The sequence below is a fragment of the Sprattus sprattus genome (assembly GCF_963457725.1).
Source record: "Sprattus sprattus genome assembly, chromosome: 3".
In the NCBI taxonomy this organism is placed as follows: domain Eukaryota; kingdom Metazoa; phylum Chordata; class Actinopteri; order Clupeiformes; family Clupeidae; genus Sprattus; species Sprattus sprattus.
Genome location: NC_137922.1, coordinates 41964919 through 41979459, shown reverse-complemented (window position 1 = coordinate 41979459; position 14541 = coordinate 41964919). Strand labels below are relative to the sequence as shown.

General features: G+C 40.2%; 3 protein-coding genes across 3 annotated transcripts; 2 read left to right on the top strand and 1 right to left on the bottom strand.

Moving 5' to 3' along the window:
- Positions 1 to 631: 631 nt before the first annotated feature.
- Positions 632 to 6075, top strand: glp2r (glucagon-like peptide 2 receptor; the record flags this gene model as incomplete). Its single annotated transcript, XM_080835496.1, has 12 exons — positions 632 to 695; positions 1308 to 1412; positions 1601 to 1722; positions 1993 to 2099; positions 2493 to 2649; positions 3140 to 3299; positions 3950 to 4052; positions 4136 to 4202; positions 4894 to 4982; positions 5078 to 5216; positions 5386 to 5427; positions 5728 to 6075. The coding sequence occupies 12 exons, from the start codon at positions 632 to 634 to the stop codon at positions 6073 to 6075; spliced, it is 1503 nt and encodes a 500-aa protein (XP_080691622.1).
- A 1334-nt stretch (positions 6076 to 7409) lies between these two features.
- Positions 7410 to 9461, bottom strand: rcvrnb (recoverin b; the record flags this gene model as incomplete). Its single annotated transcript, XM_080835743.1, has 3 exons — positions 7410 to 7528; positions 8672 to 8783; positions 9081 to 9461. 3 exons carry the CDS (start codon positions 9459 to 9461, stop codon positions 7410 to 7412), a joined length of 612 nt encoding a protein of 203 aa, XP_080691869.1.
- Positions 9462 to 10318: 857 nt separating this feature from the next.
- Positions 10319 to 11906, top strand: pts (6-pyruvoyltetrahydropterin synthase; the record flags this gene model as incomplete). The annotated part of the gene is made up of 6 exons (XM_080835783.1): positions 10319 to 10413; positions 10997 to 11076; positions 11190 to 11212; positions 11408 to 11464; positions 11600 to 11670; positions 11783 to 11906. 6 exons carry the CDS (start codon positions 10319 to 10321, stop codon positions 11904 to 11906), a joined length of 450 nt encoding a protein of 149 aa, XP_080691909.1.
- Positions 11907 to 14541: the final 2635 nt, after the last annotated feature.

The following is a 14541-nucleotide window of genomic DNA, read 5'->3' as shown; positions in this document are numbered from 1 at the left end:
AACAACACTAATCTGTGGGAAGTCAAAGCACCACACTTGAGTGAGGATTGGCACCTCTGCCCACTTCATGCTCCGCAGTTGTTTGTAAACTTGTTCATTCTACTGTGTGATAGATGAAACAAAAACAAGACACACATTTGAATGTTGTGTTATTTAGAGGTATTCAGTCAGCCATGCCACAGAGTAACCTTGTTGCTGGGATTTTGAATCAACCATGTTTGGCAGCAGGGTTTCTTTCATTTCTGTGCACTGCCATCTTGTGATATATTCATTAAATTAACATTGAACAACTAAATGACAGCAGATTTGTCCATTTGTTTGCATAATAATTCCTTTTCTTCCAGATTACTACAAGCTACCATTACTATTATTATTATTCTATGCATTACGTCTTGGTACAGCTCATATAAAGTTGCCACTGCTTTTTAATCAACTGGCTTTAGTAGGAGGGTCTGCTCATCACTCGCTTACGCTTCTCAGTACTGGCTCTTAGTCCACCATATGAGCCATTTTACAGTTTCATTATTTGCTATTAAAGCACTCCCAGTAATAAGGTGAATGCTTCTGGCATCATTCATCTGATGTACTCGCACTGACTAAGCTTTTCCAATCAGTTGCCTCTAGGTGCCGCATGGTCTTGGTTAAAGTTCAAGGTTACTGTGCCTTTGTGATCGAGTTGCTGGAAGAGCCAGCCAGTAAACATTCGGAGTACCGCCTCTCCATCTTTATTTATTAATAAATACCTTACCTTTTCCTTTCCTTTGCACTTAGTGTGTAACTTCACAATAGAGGACTGCTAATGTGTTGATGTATGTTATGGGTGGTTTGTTGTACTTTTGTATCAGTATCCATTGCCCATACTCATTCATGTTTATATTTGCACAGCACTTTGGTCTACTGAAGGCTCAATTTAAACAAGTTTACTCACAGTGAACGTATGAATTAGAAAGCCAATATACCAGCAAGTCCTGTTTACATGTCTACAAGTTATGTGTTTGTGAGAGGAGACTGTGTGTGTGTTTGTTTGTGTGTTCTAGTGTTTGTGACTGATGTCATTGTATTGCTGTAGGTAATGGGCTCTGCTCTTGACACGCTCATAAACTTGCGAACTGAGTATTGGAAAAAATGCAATGACTCGTTATCAACTCAAACGCCCACAGAAAAAACACAAACTGGTGAGTGTTCTGAGATATTTTTTTAAGTTTCTAAGTTCCACACCATAGTGAAACAGTTTACACCCCAGCAGTTCTCATAATGAATCAAATGTTCTAATAATGGCTTAATTATACCTAATTCTGCCTTGCTAGGAATCTTCTGCAATGGGACTTTTGACATGTTTGTCTGTTGGCCACATTCAACCCCTGGAAATGTCTCCGTCCCCTGTCCTTCCTACCTGCCCTGGATCAGTTCAGGTTAGTCTCACAACCCTTAAGTGCAAACATTTACTCACATGACTGTTTCAGGGTCAGCATTAATAACCTTAAATACGCTTGCCTGGCCTCACACTCATTGATATAGTTGAAAACATTATGTATACTCCACACAGATGCTATGTACGGTCTGTGTGGCATAAGTGATTATTTTTTCCATCTCTTCGCAGATGGTTCAAGGAAAGTGCACATGGAGTGTTTGCCAAACGGTAAATGGCGTAACGAGGACAACTCTACCATGGTGTGGCGAGAGAAATCAGATTGTGAAGATCCTGACTTCGGGAAGCCAGAGGTGCTTTGTCTGACTCTCCCTTTACATGTGGTTGGCATCCAGTGCTGTCCCTAAATGCTCCCAGAACATATTTCACAAGCTTCCAAAATGCCAAATATCACTTTTAGATGATAGCCATTCAGGCCAACAAAACCAGGAATTCCTAGTAGGAAAAAAAACGTTCTGCTTGCTAAATGTATGAACCTGGAAACTCTGTGATCTAAAACAATAATGCACATCCATGTAATATGGCACCTGCCTCTGCGTAACCCAGTGTGTCCAATCACACAGTATGCTGAGCTGGCCCGTCATTCCATCCTGAGGACCACCACCATAGTCGGATACTCACTGTCTCTCTCCTCCCTCATTATTGCTGTCATCATTATGGGGAATCTGAGGTAAGAGCACAATGCCTTTCTAATTAGGCTCAGTCGGCATGACATCCAGGGTCAACACTGCCTTCGGTTTCCAGTCCGACCATGCTATACGCTGGCTGGCAAAGATACTTTTATAGATAATTGTATATACCTGTTTTTAGAGTTGTATTGATGCCAAGGGTTAAAAAGTGCAGATATGATTTACTGAGAGTGAGTGTTGCACAGAGAAGGAATACATTCATTGTGCATTTATCACTAATTACAAAACTTTACAAGGCCAGCCTATTGGATTCCATACTCACTGTATCATGAGTGATCTTGATCAGATCCCATTCTGTTCTCAGTGATGTCGGTCATTAATCTCATCAACTTTACTTCAGATATGAAAGACTTCACCTCACCTTTTTTCTACAGGAAGCTTCACTGTACACGGAATTACATCCACTTGAATCTCTTTGTGTCATTCATATTGCGGGCCATGGCAACGATCACACACACAATCGTGTCAACAGCAATGGCTTCCAATTTTCCCAGTGATGAAATGGGGTGGAACACCTACTCAAACTCAACGGTATTGTAACTGTACTGTAAATGTTATAGTCTGTAATTTGTTCATTTGTTACAGAGCCCTTAAAGTCCCAGAAAGATTATATTTAAGTATCTTGCAGGCACAAGTATATTATCTTGTGGAAACAAATTATTATCTTGTGTGCACAAGACAAAAGCTTCATTATCATATAGATATAATGACAACTTGTACAAAGCATGATCTGTTAAGCTAGTTTTGGATTCTTACATTTACTTCACATGATTTTTTTAGCTTTTTATTTATTGGACTGTAATTATAATGTAAGACACCACTCTTAATTAACAGACAGTTTGACACTGTACATCTGCAACCCTGAGCCTAATTATCGAGATAAGAAGCATTATCTAAAGGGTATCTCAATGTTACATTGACATTAATAATACATTTGAACTTTAACAAGGGCTATGTAAAACCCAGAGTGACCATGTTTTAAAGCTGAAGTTTCTGAATTCAAATGATTGACACCCCTTAGATCGCTGTGATCTGCAAGGCATCCCGAGTGTCCATGGAGTATTTTGTTGGGTGTAATTTCTTCTGGCTGTTGGTGGAGGCGATATTTCTCCACACTCTACTCTTCACCGCTGTGCTGACAAAGCGGAGGCTGCTTAAACGATACATGCTCATTGGATGGGGTAGGTGTTCCAGGGCGGTCCCTGCAGTTCCTATCTAGCATGATCAGTTTGATAGGATGTCACTAGCAGGGAAAGCTGAAGTTTTTCAACGCAGACCACTGTATATTTTTTCTGGTGGTTGAAGGTGATTCAAAATCTAGCTTTCTGTATGTGATTTCATCACCACATTTTTTTCTTACTCCTTGACATAGATCAAAACCTTACAGCATGTCTTTTTATGTTTTTGTTGTAGGCACTCCTATGGGCTTCATATTGCCATGGATTGCAATAAAAGCACATTATGAAAACATACAGTAAGTATTCGCTGTAATTCTGCTGCATGCTACTTGGGTGGCATGTGTGGAATGAATGAATGACAAATCTTACCAGGGGCAATTTTCCTGGTAATTGTGATGTTCCATAATTAAACCGACAGCAACTGTCTTTTCCCTTAAATGTGTCCCAGCACATTCATAATCTCACAGAAGAACTTTTCACACCCACACCTCGCTGTGCTGTACATGAGGAGTTTGTATAAGCACTGACCCCTGTGAATAGTAAACAAAGCAATAGAGCAAACTAGTGCATACTTCACTTCACATGTACTGTACTGTACTTCACACCACACAGAGCCCCTTTAACACCCATCGGTCATGGGTGTCTCTGTTTAGGCTGTGGGACCCGACACATTTACACTGGTTATGAAATATTGGTGGAGGCCTTGACATCACGCAGTGATGGACAACAACAACGGGAACAACCAAAACAGAAGACGTTCGGAAGCCTATGCTGGAGGGGGTTGTTTAAAGCATATGTGTCGTGATTTATTGTAATTCATGTGGTCTTTCCTTTTGAAGCTGCTGGGTTAACAATAGCAAGCTGATCTGGTGGATAATAAAGGGACCTATAGCACTAGCCGTAGTGGTGAGTTGAAACCATTTCATCCCAATTCTGCATCCTATGTCCCATGTCCCTGTGTCATTTAATTCTTTATGCTGCCAAATACCGTCTCCAATCAGCTGTGTCTTAGCAACAGCACAAAATGAAAACTGTATGAAACATATCCGTAAAAACTATCTAACTATATAACTACCACATGCTTTAACCACAGCGATACCTCAGCACCTATTCGAAATATCTATAAAGAACATTGGCCTGTCCAATAAATCTGAATAGTATAAATGCCACAATGCTTTTTGCCACTGTAAGATATGACAGGACATGTATGACCTAGTTTTTGGAATACCAGTGATTTCACAGTTTCTGCCCCTTGTTATCTTCTTACACGTGATGTTGTACAGGATTAGTCTCACGCTATCATGAGCCTGTCCAGTTAAATGGCTCTAATGTCTGCGGAGAATCTGAAAATCACATGAACACAGAGAACTTTGCATCACCACTGCATGAATAAAACCACACACATGTACTGTACATGTGTTGCATGCTGACATTTCTCATGATTTTCTGGGCTGTCTTACCTGAAGCCACCTTCAGAGTACTGAAATATCTGCAGCAGACAGTCTTCTGAGTTCATGATTACGAATGCATTTCACCAAGTGCTTTACAAAATTGAATGAGCACAGCATACTGAAAATCTTGCAACATTTTGCCCTAGGTGATTTTTTGCATTTTCCTGAAAATTTTGAAACTCCTGCTGTCAAAGTTGAAAGCGGACCAGGGGAAATTTACTGACTACAGATACAGGTGTGGCCACATCTCAACGCATACATTACTGTATATATGGCCTTATGAATGTATGGATGAATACTATTTTGACATGCTCTTACATGGTTCCTCAGCTTAGCCAGAGCAACTCTTGTACTGATCCCACTGTTAGGGATCCATGAGGTAGTCTTCAACCTTGTCACAGACGACTACATGGACATGAGACAACGTTACATTCGCAACTTCATCAACATGATTCTCAGCTCTTCTCAGGTAGGTAGGCCAAAGACTGGCCAAAGATGTCATGCTGCTTCTGAAACGATAAATAAATACGCACATCAGTGGCTGAGTTTAATTCAGGGAGGATCATATTCTACCTGTGAGTACAGTCAGGGTTAGCTTGTTCCGTTTCAACATCATGCCGTCTTTGTCCTCCTCTTAGGGCTTCGTGGTGGCTGTCCTCTACTGTTTTCTAAATGGAGAGGTGAGGTTGTTCATCTGCTTGTCATATAAAGAGATACGAGAGGACAAATTACCCTAATGTAATATTAAAAACAATGGCTCATAATCAACCTGTCCAGGTGATGGAGTACTTTGTTGTCTCACTTATCCAAAATGACTTATTGCTGGAGGCCTGCCTTTGCAATCAATACACATTAATCTTCCTCCAGTATCTTTTTGTTGTGCTGCCTTTAAATGTAATACTTTGGCCTACATGGATGGTGCACCAAGCACGATGCCCTGTAGATAAGCTATGAGTGTCACATCTTGTTTTGTCCCATAGGTGAGAGCAGAGCTGAAGAAGAGGTGGCAGGAGTTCGCCTGCGCCCAGCACGTGAATGTGGACGTGCGCAACTGCTTTCAGGGCATCCACCCCAAATACCTGTGGAAGTGCTCCCAGAGGCCCGCGGTGGGCCAGTCCTCGGCAGACCACAGCGAGACCTACCAGGAGGGCGGCGCCCAAACGTACACCCACCTCCTTCAGGTGCCGGCACAGTCCGGGAGGAACGTCCCGTGGGCTGGACGGGCCACGGCCCTGGAGTTCTACCCGCGGAGAAGTCTCTCAAGCAGCGATGGAGAGATGACGCACGGGGAGACCATGGAGGAGATCCTGGAGGAGAGTGAGTTTTAACTAACGTCCTGAAAGCCCTCCATATTGCCTATGACTGACTGAATAATTAATGGTTGTATAAAGGTTCGGAATTGGTTGATTATTTGAAAGTGTAAAGTGTGTATCACCAATGTAAATCTGTACATTTCCCAGTGTGCTGCCAAAGTGCTGAATATACATATGTTCTATGTTCACATATCTACTGATACAGGAATATGGTTCATAAATGAGATTGATAAATGATAAATGAGACACTCTCAGAAATGCGGGGGTGATCAATGATGTTAGGCATTTCAAGGTTCATTTCATTCTTTGACAGATCATCATACCTTTGATAATGATCAGAGTACCATAGAGTTAAAATGAACAGAATGAATCATGGATCTGCTAGCTTCCTTGATAAATGCTTCCTCGACTGCTTTTTGTGAAATCTGTTTTTGTGCATTTATGAGCATTTATGAGCACCAAGACTTAAAACTGTGGATTGCCATCCTAAAAGTCGTAGCCATATCTGTTTGATAGACGAGATTGTCCCTAGATGACCTTTGAACTGTGTTGTAATGACCCTTGTGATGACATTTTTTTAATGTACATAAAAAGTCACTGTTATACAAGATCCCCATATATAATGTTGCTGCCTCAGATGTAAATGTACTCTTGCAACTATTGTTCAGTATTATTACCAGTAAAATAACGACAGATCCCCATTCAATAATAAGCATATGGGGCTTGCAACTGCCATGGATATTCAGTGTTGTTTGTTTAAGGAGGAATTACTGTATAAGTGATCAGTGCCACACTGATCATGAGATGTATAGGTTTTTGATCTGTGTATAGACGTGATATAGTATTACAACAGTATATTGTGTAACCTGGATACAAAAGAGTTTATTGTGAAGAATAATATGCGTTTGGATATTGGAAGCATTTGTATAGTGATTTTGTGCTCTGTGAAAAGTAATTAATGATCTTGTATGCAAAAATATGAATATAAGTATGCTATAAATGCTTCTGACTAAGAATGCTAATGAGTATGGCAATTGTACAGAAATTATAAACATTTTACAAGAGCTGTTTTACAACTGTCTAAGAATATACTGTTTATCATTGTTGTAAAGTGCATGACATGTTTTAATCACAGAAACAGATCTCTTTATCACTTTCAGTACAATGCATGCTTGAACTATAAAGATCATTACCATCATTATCATTCGAAAGGGGAGCTACAGAAAATCATGAAAGTTTACAACCTGAAGAAAAAAAGCTGTCTACTGTTTGAAAATAAAATAAATTATAAATAAAATACTTCTGTCAGTGGTTTCGCCTCCTCAAATGTGATGTGTTCAGATGAAACTCTACTGCTTCTTTTCTTTTAGCCGCTCTTGGACTTTTTGGGGCTCGTCGAACTGGATTAGCCTTAGGATGTTCTTGTTGTCCATGATTCCTTGAATGAACTCCCCTTCTGTTAACTTATCTATAAATGACAACAACATAAATACAAACAATCAGAGTTTTATATTCAAAAATGGGTGAGATGTTCGTTTATAAGTAAACGTCAGGCAGACATCTGTTCATAGCAACCAAAGGAGAGATGGTTTCACATAAGATAGTGTAAGGAAGTATAGTACATTGTGCCCGAGAACATGAGAAACATGGCAAAATATCTGCTGCGACCATACCATATTTATGGTCATCAGAATCTTCCTAATGGCAATCTTATTATGCAAACTCTTAGTAAGGAAAATTAACGATCAAAATTCAGTCCAGTATTGAGATAGAAGGCTTTAACCGGTAACCAGGAAAAAAAAGGTGATGTAAATGCATAGTAATCCCACAGGGCAGGCATGCATCAAAGTAAATCGCTTGTTTTCACCACTGGCAGGCTCATAATGTTATTATAAGTGTCTTACTACATGAAAAGGCTTGTGTTTGGGTACCTCAATTACTGTAAAGAAACTGTAGAAAATGGCTGCTTCTACAGTTTGAGCTTCTACAGTCAGCGGCTTATCATTTGATGCGGACGCAACCTAGTTTAGATGTTTTGTGGTTGCCAGTTATAGCGTTCTAACCCAATGCTGGATCAATTTCAATTGTTTTTGACCCTAGTAACGAAAAAGATGGAAAAATAGGGCCCAGGTTAAAACATCCTGATGTTTTCTTTTAACAATTAAAAGATCCACGTCCTGGTACTGCCATAGCACCTAGTGTAAGGAAATTAACAAAGGTGTAGGTAACAGCAACCAATTGTAGTGTGGAAATGGGGCAAGGCCATTGAGAACCACCTCAGGCAAAAGGAAACAGGAACTTAATTATCATACAGAAAAACTAAATTTGGTCAGTTATTTGCATGAAAGACTTGTTTGTTTATGTTAAACGGCCGTTGGGGAAACTTAAACAGTATATGTGGCTTTAGTTCAAAAAAGTATGTTGTTTCTTGTCTAAACTTCTGAATCCAGAGTATTCCTGTGTACTTCATTACTGTGTCTATAAAGTCTGTCTAAAGACTGAATTAAGACTGATTGCTGCATCAAATCTAAGAAACGTAAGCTAAACTTATAATAGTGATGTCATTTGAAATACTCCTGATTGGCCAGCATTGTACATAAATTAATCTTACCATTTTCTTTCTTCCCGAAGAAGAACCAGATTTTGTCTGCTCTCTTTTCGGGGGTATTTTCATCCTCGGGGAGAATTTTCTGGTCTTCTTTGGAGATCATACGAAATATTGACTGCAACAAAATGAATAGAAAGCAACCACAGTAATCTTAGTAATGCGAAAAAACGAAGGTCAGAAGGACTGCATGACAGCAGCCATGGGGGAAGAAGAACAAGGTATGAAAACCCAAGTTCTCCATTTGAGTAAAATAAGCCTCTCAACATCATTAGAAACGTAAACACCCTTAGGCATGTGAACAAGTAACATTCAACTATCTTCATCACCATCATCATCATCATCATCATCATTATCATTACCTTCACCATCTTCATCACCATCATCAATACATTTAAACCACTTTCCATCCTACCCTGACAATCTCCTGGATCTCATTCTTGGTGATGCTGCCGTTGCGGTCCAAGTCGTACAGAGCGAAGGCCCACTCCAGCTTCTCCATGGTCTTGCCCGACGAGGTAAGGTGCAGAGCCACTATATATTCCTTGAAGTCCAGAGTCCCGTCGCTGTTCTGGTCGAAGCTGCGGAAGACGTGCTGGGCGTACGCCTTGGGGTCGGCGTCAGGGAAGAAAGTGGCGTAGATGTTCTCAAACTGCTGCTGGCTGATGCGGCCCGAGGGGCACTCCCTCAGAAAGGTCTGGTACCAGGTGTAGAGCTGCTCCTCGGTGTACCTGGTGTTCAGCTTCAGATCCTCCAGCACCTCCTTTGAGAGAGCGCAACTCTTGCTGTTACCCATGCTTTGATGTGTGTGTGTGGATGTGTGACTGGAGACTGATGATGATACCCTCTGAGCCGTGCAGGGTGCTCTGCTTAAATGCCTGAATATTTATACCTTGTTTTGGATTAGAGGCTGGTCATATGTCGGTCTGTGATTTAATAGGACTGCACTGCTGGATATTTCTCATGTCAATGACCAAGATATATCAAAAGCACTTATATCCCAACATAGATGGACTTACCTGGCTTAGCGGACAGCAGGGGACCAACAGTGATCTCACTTAATTCAATCTAATGGAATTGCCACAAGGGATCACATTGTGGTATAGGCCTAACTTATTAGGCCGCCTAAGTGATTTTTTATTGACAATATGTTGGTCAGTATTTTTCCCTTAAGAACCATGACATTCACAGAAAAAGTTATTTATAACCATTAAACCTTATTATCCAGATTTCTACGTATCCGGTAAGCAAGTGCATTTTCCCTGACAGAGTAGGCTACACAGCATGAGGAATGGATTGAATAATTTGAATTGCATGGTTGCCTAAAAATGTATAAAAAAAAAAATTAAAAAAATGAAGTACAGGACTCACAATCCATTCAGTGGCATCTTTAATAGCCTATACTTTGTACAATTAGTCAAGGTATTATGTGATGTTAATGGATTGGTTGCTTTGCACATGATTACGTACGACCTGTAGCCGGGTTCAACCGCCCATGCCGTCTACCAATTGAATCGCAGCTGGAATTGAGCAGAGGTTACCTATAAGGTTTTGAGTCCCGATCTTTCTCCCATTGCTTCGCAAGAGTTTCGCAGGAGAAACGCAGCTAACGATTCATAGCCAGATCAGGTTATACAGTCACCGGAAGTTATTATGGAAGGGTATACAATTAACGCTGAAACTATAACAGAGCGTATTGGCTACATCACTCGCGTACAGAGTTTCAGCTCTTGTCATCGCTTGCACAGGTAATGGGAACATTTTGGTCATGCCTACGGCCGAGTGTGTAAATATGACTTGTTAGCTATGTGTTTAAGTAACTGCACATATAACGTTTGCGAAAAAGATGCTGATCTTGTTTCTAGATCCATGATAGCACCCTTAATAGCCGCCTTAAACAACATTGAAAATAATTGTTAGATTAATTATAGCTATAGCAGGTTTCCACGAACTAGGCATATATGTCTCTGTGCTTGTTTTGCTTTCGAGGAAAATTATAGCATAATGTCTTTATATCTCGCCAGAGTAGGAAGTATTTAACCTGTTGCGTCAGTCGCGTAGCATTCTGGGAAATGTAGTTACTGAAATACATAAATATAACTGAATTGTCAAAAGAAATGAAACTGTTATAATAGGTGCATTCTTAATACAAATCTGTCTCTTGTGAGATTAGGTGCATTTTCAATGAAAGTGAATGTCTTGGTTGATTAAGTGCATTCTAAATAAAAAATGTATCTCTTGTGTGATTAGGTGAATTTTTAATAATGAAATTAATGTCTTGGTTGATTAAGCGCATTCTTAATAAAAATGTATCTCTTGCTTGTCCAACAGCAAGGCACTGAGTGACGAAGAGAACAAGAAGGTATTTGGGAAATGCAACAACCCCAATGGTCATGGCCACAACTACAAAGGTAAGATGTGACTTTGAACATGAAAGGGTAGTCGATAAGTAGCTCTTCCAAAAGAAACAAAAAGACAATTGGAATGACTGCTGCCTCTAAACTTTTTTTTTTTTTAATTGCAGTGGAGGTGACTGTGCGTGGAAAGGTAGGTCAAATAACAGTCAGATTTCTTTTCCACAGTAATACTTAAAGGATATCTGAATGTGAGATTACCTTTTTAATTTGGTTAACTTAGTAGAGACAGTGAATGTTGTTTGCATTCACAGATAGCAAACACCTTACACGTTTGAATTATGTAACATCAATGAAAGATGTAATTTTGGGATGTACATTTGAACAGATTGACAGAAGAACAGGGATGGTGATGAATCTAACAGACCTCAAGCAGTATATTGAGGTAAGACTATTATCACAAAGGCACTCACTTATCAAGTTATGTTACCATACGCCTATTTAGAAGTAACATTCCTTTTGTAATGCGTATATGCATGGATGTAAATGTCCAATTTCACCCCTACACTGTGGTATATAGGAGGCCATAATGATCCCTCTTGATCATAAGAACTTGGACAAAGATGTGCCTTACTTTGCTGATGTAGTGAGGTGAGAGTTTCATCTTGAAACTGGTCATTGTTAAACTATGTATATTCTGTATATTTAAATACATATTTAATTTATGCAATGTTCTATAAACCTTTGTTTCCCCATCTTGCAGCACCACAGAAAATTTGGCGGTGTTCATCTGGGATAGTTTGGTAAAGCTTCTGCCACCCACCCTCCTCTACGAGATCAAGGTGCACGAGACGGACAAAAACATAGTCGTGTACCGTGGCGAATAGACCACGCACACGTGTGTGTGTGTGTGCCATGACTGTCCTCCACCCATCCCTCGGTCATTGAGAAAACCCAATGTCAGAATCAGAATCAGATTTTGCAATGTATGCACACAAGGACCTATGTTTCCCTACAGGGCTGAGCTGCAGTGCTAAGTGCCCTGTGTGGCAGAGTCCCCAGCAGCCAGGCTCGGTTGGATTAGTGTAAGTCTTAAGGTATACCGCATGGTCAAGGACCAGCGTGTTCAGATTGATCCTTTTGAACAAGAGGGATTATATTACCCTGTGTGAGATTACCCCCCCCCCCCCCCCCCCCACTCCAACAACTCCAATCCCCACAGTTAATTAAAAGTGCCTGTACTTTCCCAGAGCTTGTTTGTAGAACTAAAATAAAATAAAGTTAGTTTATGCTTATGGTTTAATTGTGATCCCTAGGAATATGTTGCAAATCTCCTTTGGGACACAAGAGGGTGCTATAGGAGTTTTGGTCTCCTAATGATGCTCAGACCAAAATGTATTTGAGTATGCTTAAGCGAATAAAGGACCGTGTGTATTAATGTTGCAATTCTGTGCCTTACTTCAGGGAGATTTTTACAAACTTGATTCAGTCAATTTAGAATGTGTTTAACTGAATCTCATGTTTTATAGTTGCTAAAGTCTACAGCAGTACTAAACGTTTCCCTTATCACCAATCTGCTGACATATCTCATCATTTATATTTTGGTTGAGTGAGTGTATGTGTATGGCTCTAGTTTTAGAAATGGAACACAACCCTAACGGCTCGCTTGTGATTTATTACGATAGCTGTGGATGAGGCCTGTGTTTTTGTGGGGGAATTCTGGGTAGCATGCAGAAAAAAATAACAAATGTCTGAAGATGCATCATCCTTTCAAACATAAGGATTACATACATCAGGTCAGTAAATCGTCATGTCTGTGAGCCTACGAGCCCTGGAACTCCCTTTAAAATTGAACAGACAGTTCACAGATGTGAACGTATATTATTTTGCCATCCAAGTATAATGTGATGTATTTGTGAATGATTTTATATTAGAATCTATGCTGAAAAAAATAGACGAGAGAGAGATTCATGGATGTATTTGATGTTCGAGGCCAGATAATGGTGTTTTATAATGATTTTATGATATCTGGATTGATTTGTAAAAGGCACACACAACTTCAGTATCCCTCAGTTGAACATTCATGTTTAAAATGCCTAATGCTATTAGGGTTACAACAACATAATTTTTGGCAAGAGGCTACTATTCAGATTATTGATACATTATGAATTAAATCATTGTTATCAGTAGGTTATTAACAGTTTCTGCAGTGGAACTGCAACATTTAGATGGATTTTGCCTCAGTGTGAAAGCCAAAACGGCCACGATTTAAAGTGTCCAATAAGTTCCTAAGGTGTGTCTGAAGTCGTAACTCATGCATGCGGAAGGGACAAAGCTTTGTGCAGAGACACAAGGATGTATCCACATAGTCCTTTAATCACTCAAATTCCACTGGCATGGGTCACCACTACTCCAGCGAACCCATAGACCCCCAAAGTGCTCAGTGAAGATGACATCACATGTATCGCCCTTTAATACAGAGACCGGCAATTACGTGCAGAATCGAAAGGAGTGAAATTATATCAATCATGGGGTAAGAACCTGTCATTAGTCTATCCCCTCGTGAAAAATACTTGGATAATGCTTTCCTAAAATGATAATCAGGTTAATGTTATGATGAAAGCGTGGCAAGCAGGGACTTGCCTTCCCTGTGGCTCTCATGTGGCTGTGTCCAGTGTGTATGTCTGCATCGCAAGCCCCTCAATTCATGGGGTTGACGTCACATTCCACGATGCCCCTGTGCCAGCTGATCTCCAGTCAGTGTGTCAGTGCCACTACACAGCCACGAGAATATCAGAGACATTTTCTTTTTTTCTTCTGGTGGGAAAAATCTTTTTTTGAGACACGAGTGAACAAGTTGCTGATAGCTGTCCAGATACATGCTGGTTATCTTTTAATGTGTGCTGCGCCCCCCAAAACAAAAGGCCCATTCTTCAGAAGAAAAAGGGCAGCGTTCCAGGAGGCGCATTCTTCGCCTGCAGGACTGCAGCTGTCCAGCCTTGAGGACCTCTTGCAATAAAGCACCATCAGCAACCATCTTTTTTATCCCTAATACAAAAACCTGTTACCAAGGCTTTGGAAACCTCATGAATGGGGCCGGGATATGAAGCATGCATTTACAGTCGGTTTAATTTCTTTGGCTGCTGTTTGTCAGTGCGAACAGTGCACATAAATCATCTCTTGGACAAGTTTAAACACTGGCACTTGTTTCAACACATTAATTTGATATAAATCAATATGCCTGTTGACCTCTTACAGACCTATTTACAATGTCAACTGATGAATTTGAGGCAGTAAATTTGGCATGCCTTTGCACAACATTGATCCCCAATGAGATATAATTAAGAGAGGAAGGTTTCTGAAGTGTATGAATTATGACTTTGCTTTTGATGCCTTTCATGAAGTTCAAATCCTCAGTAAATCTTTGAACCCGATGTCGCTCTTAGCTGTGCAGTATTGGTGTCGTCAAGAGAAAAACAAGGGGCTTGTTTTACGCTTTAGTGTGAAACGCTGTGACAAACG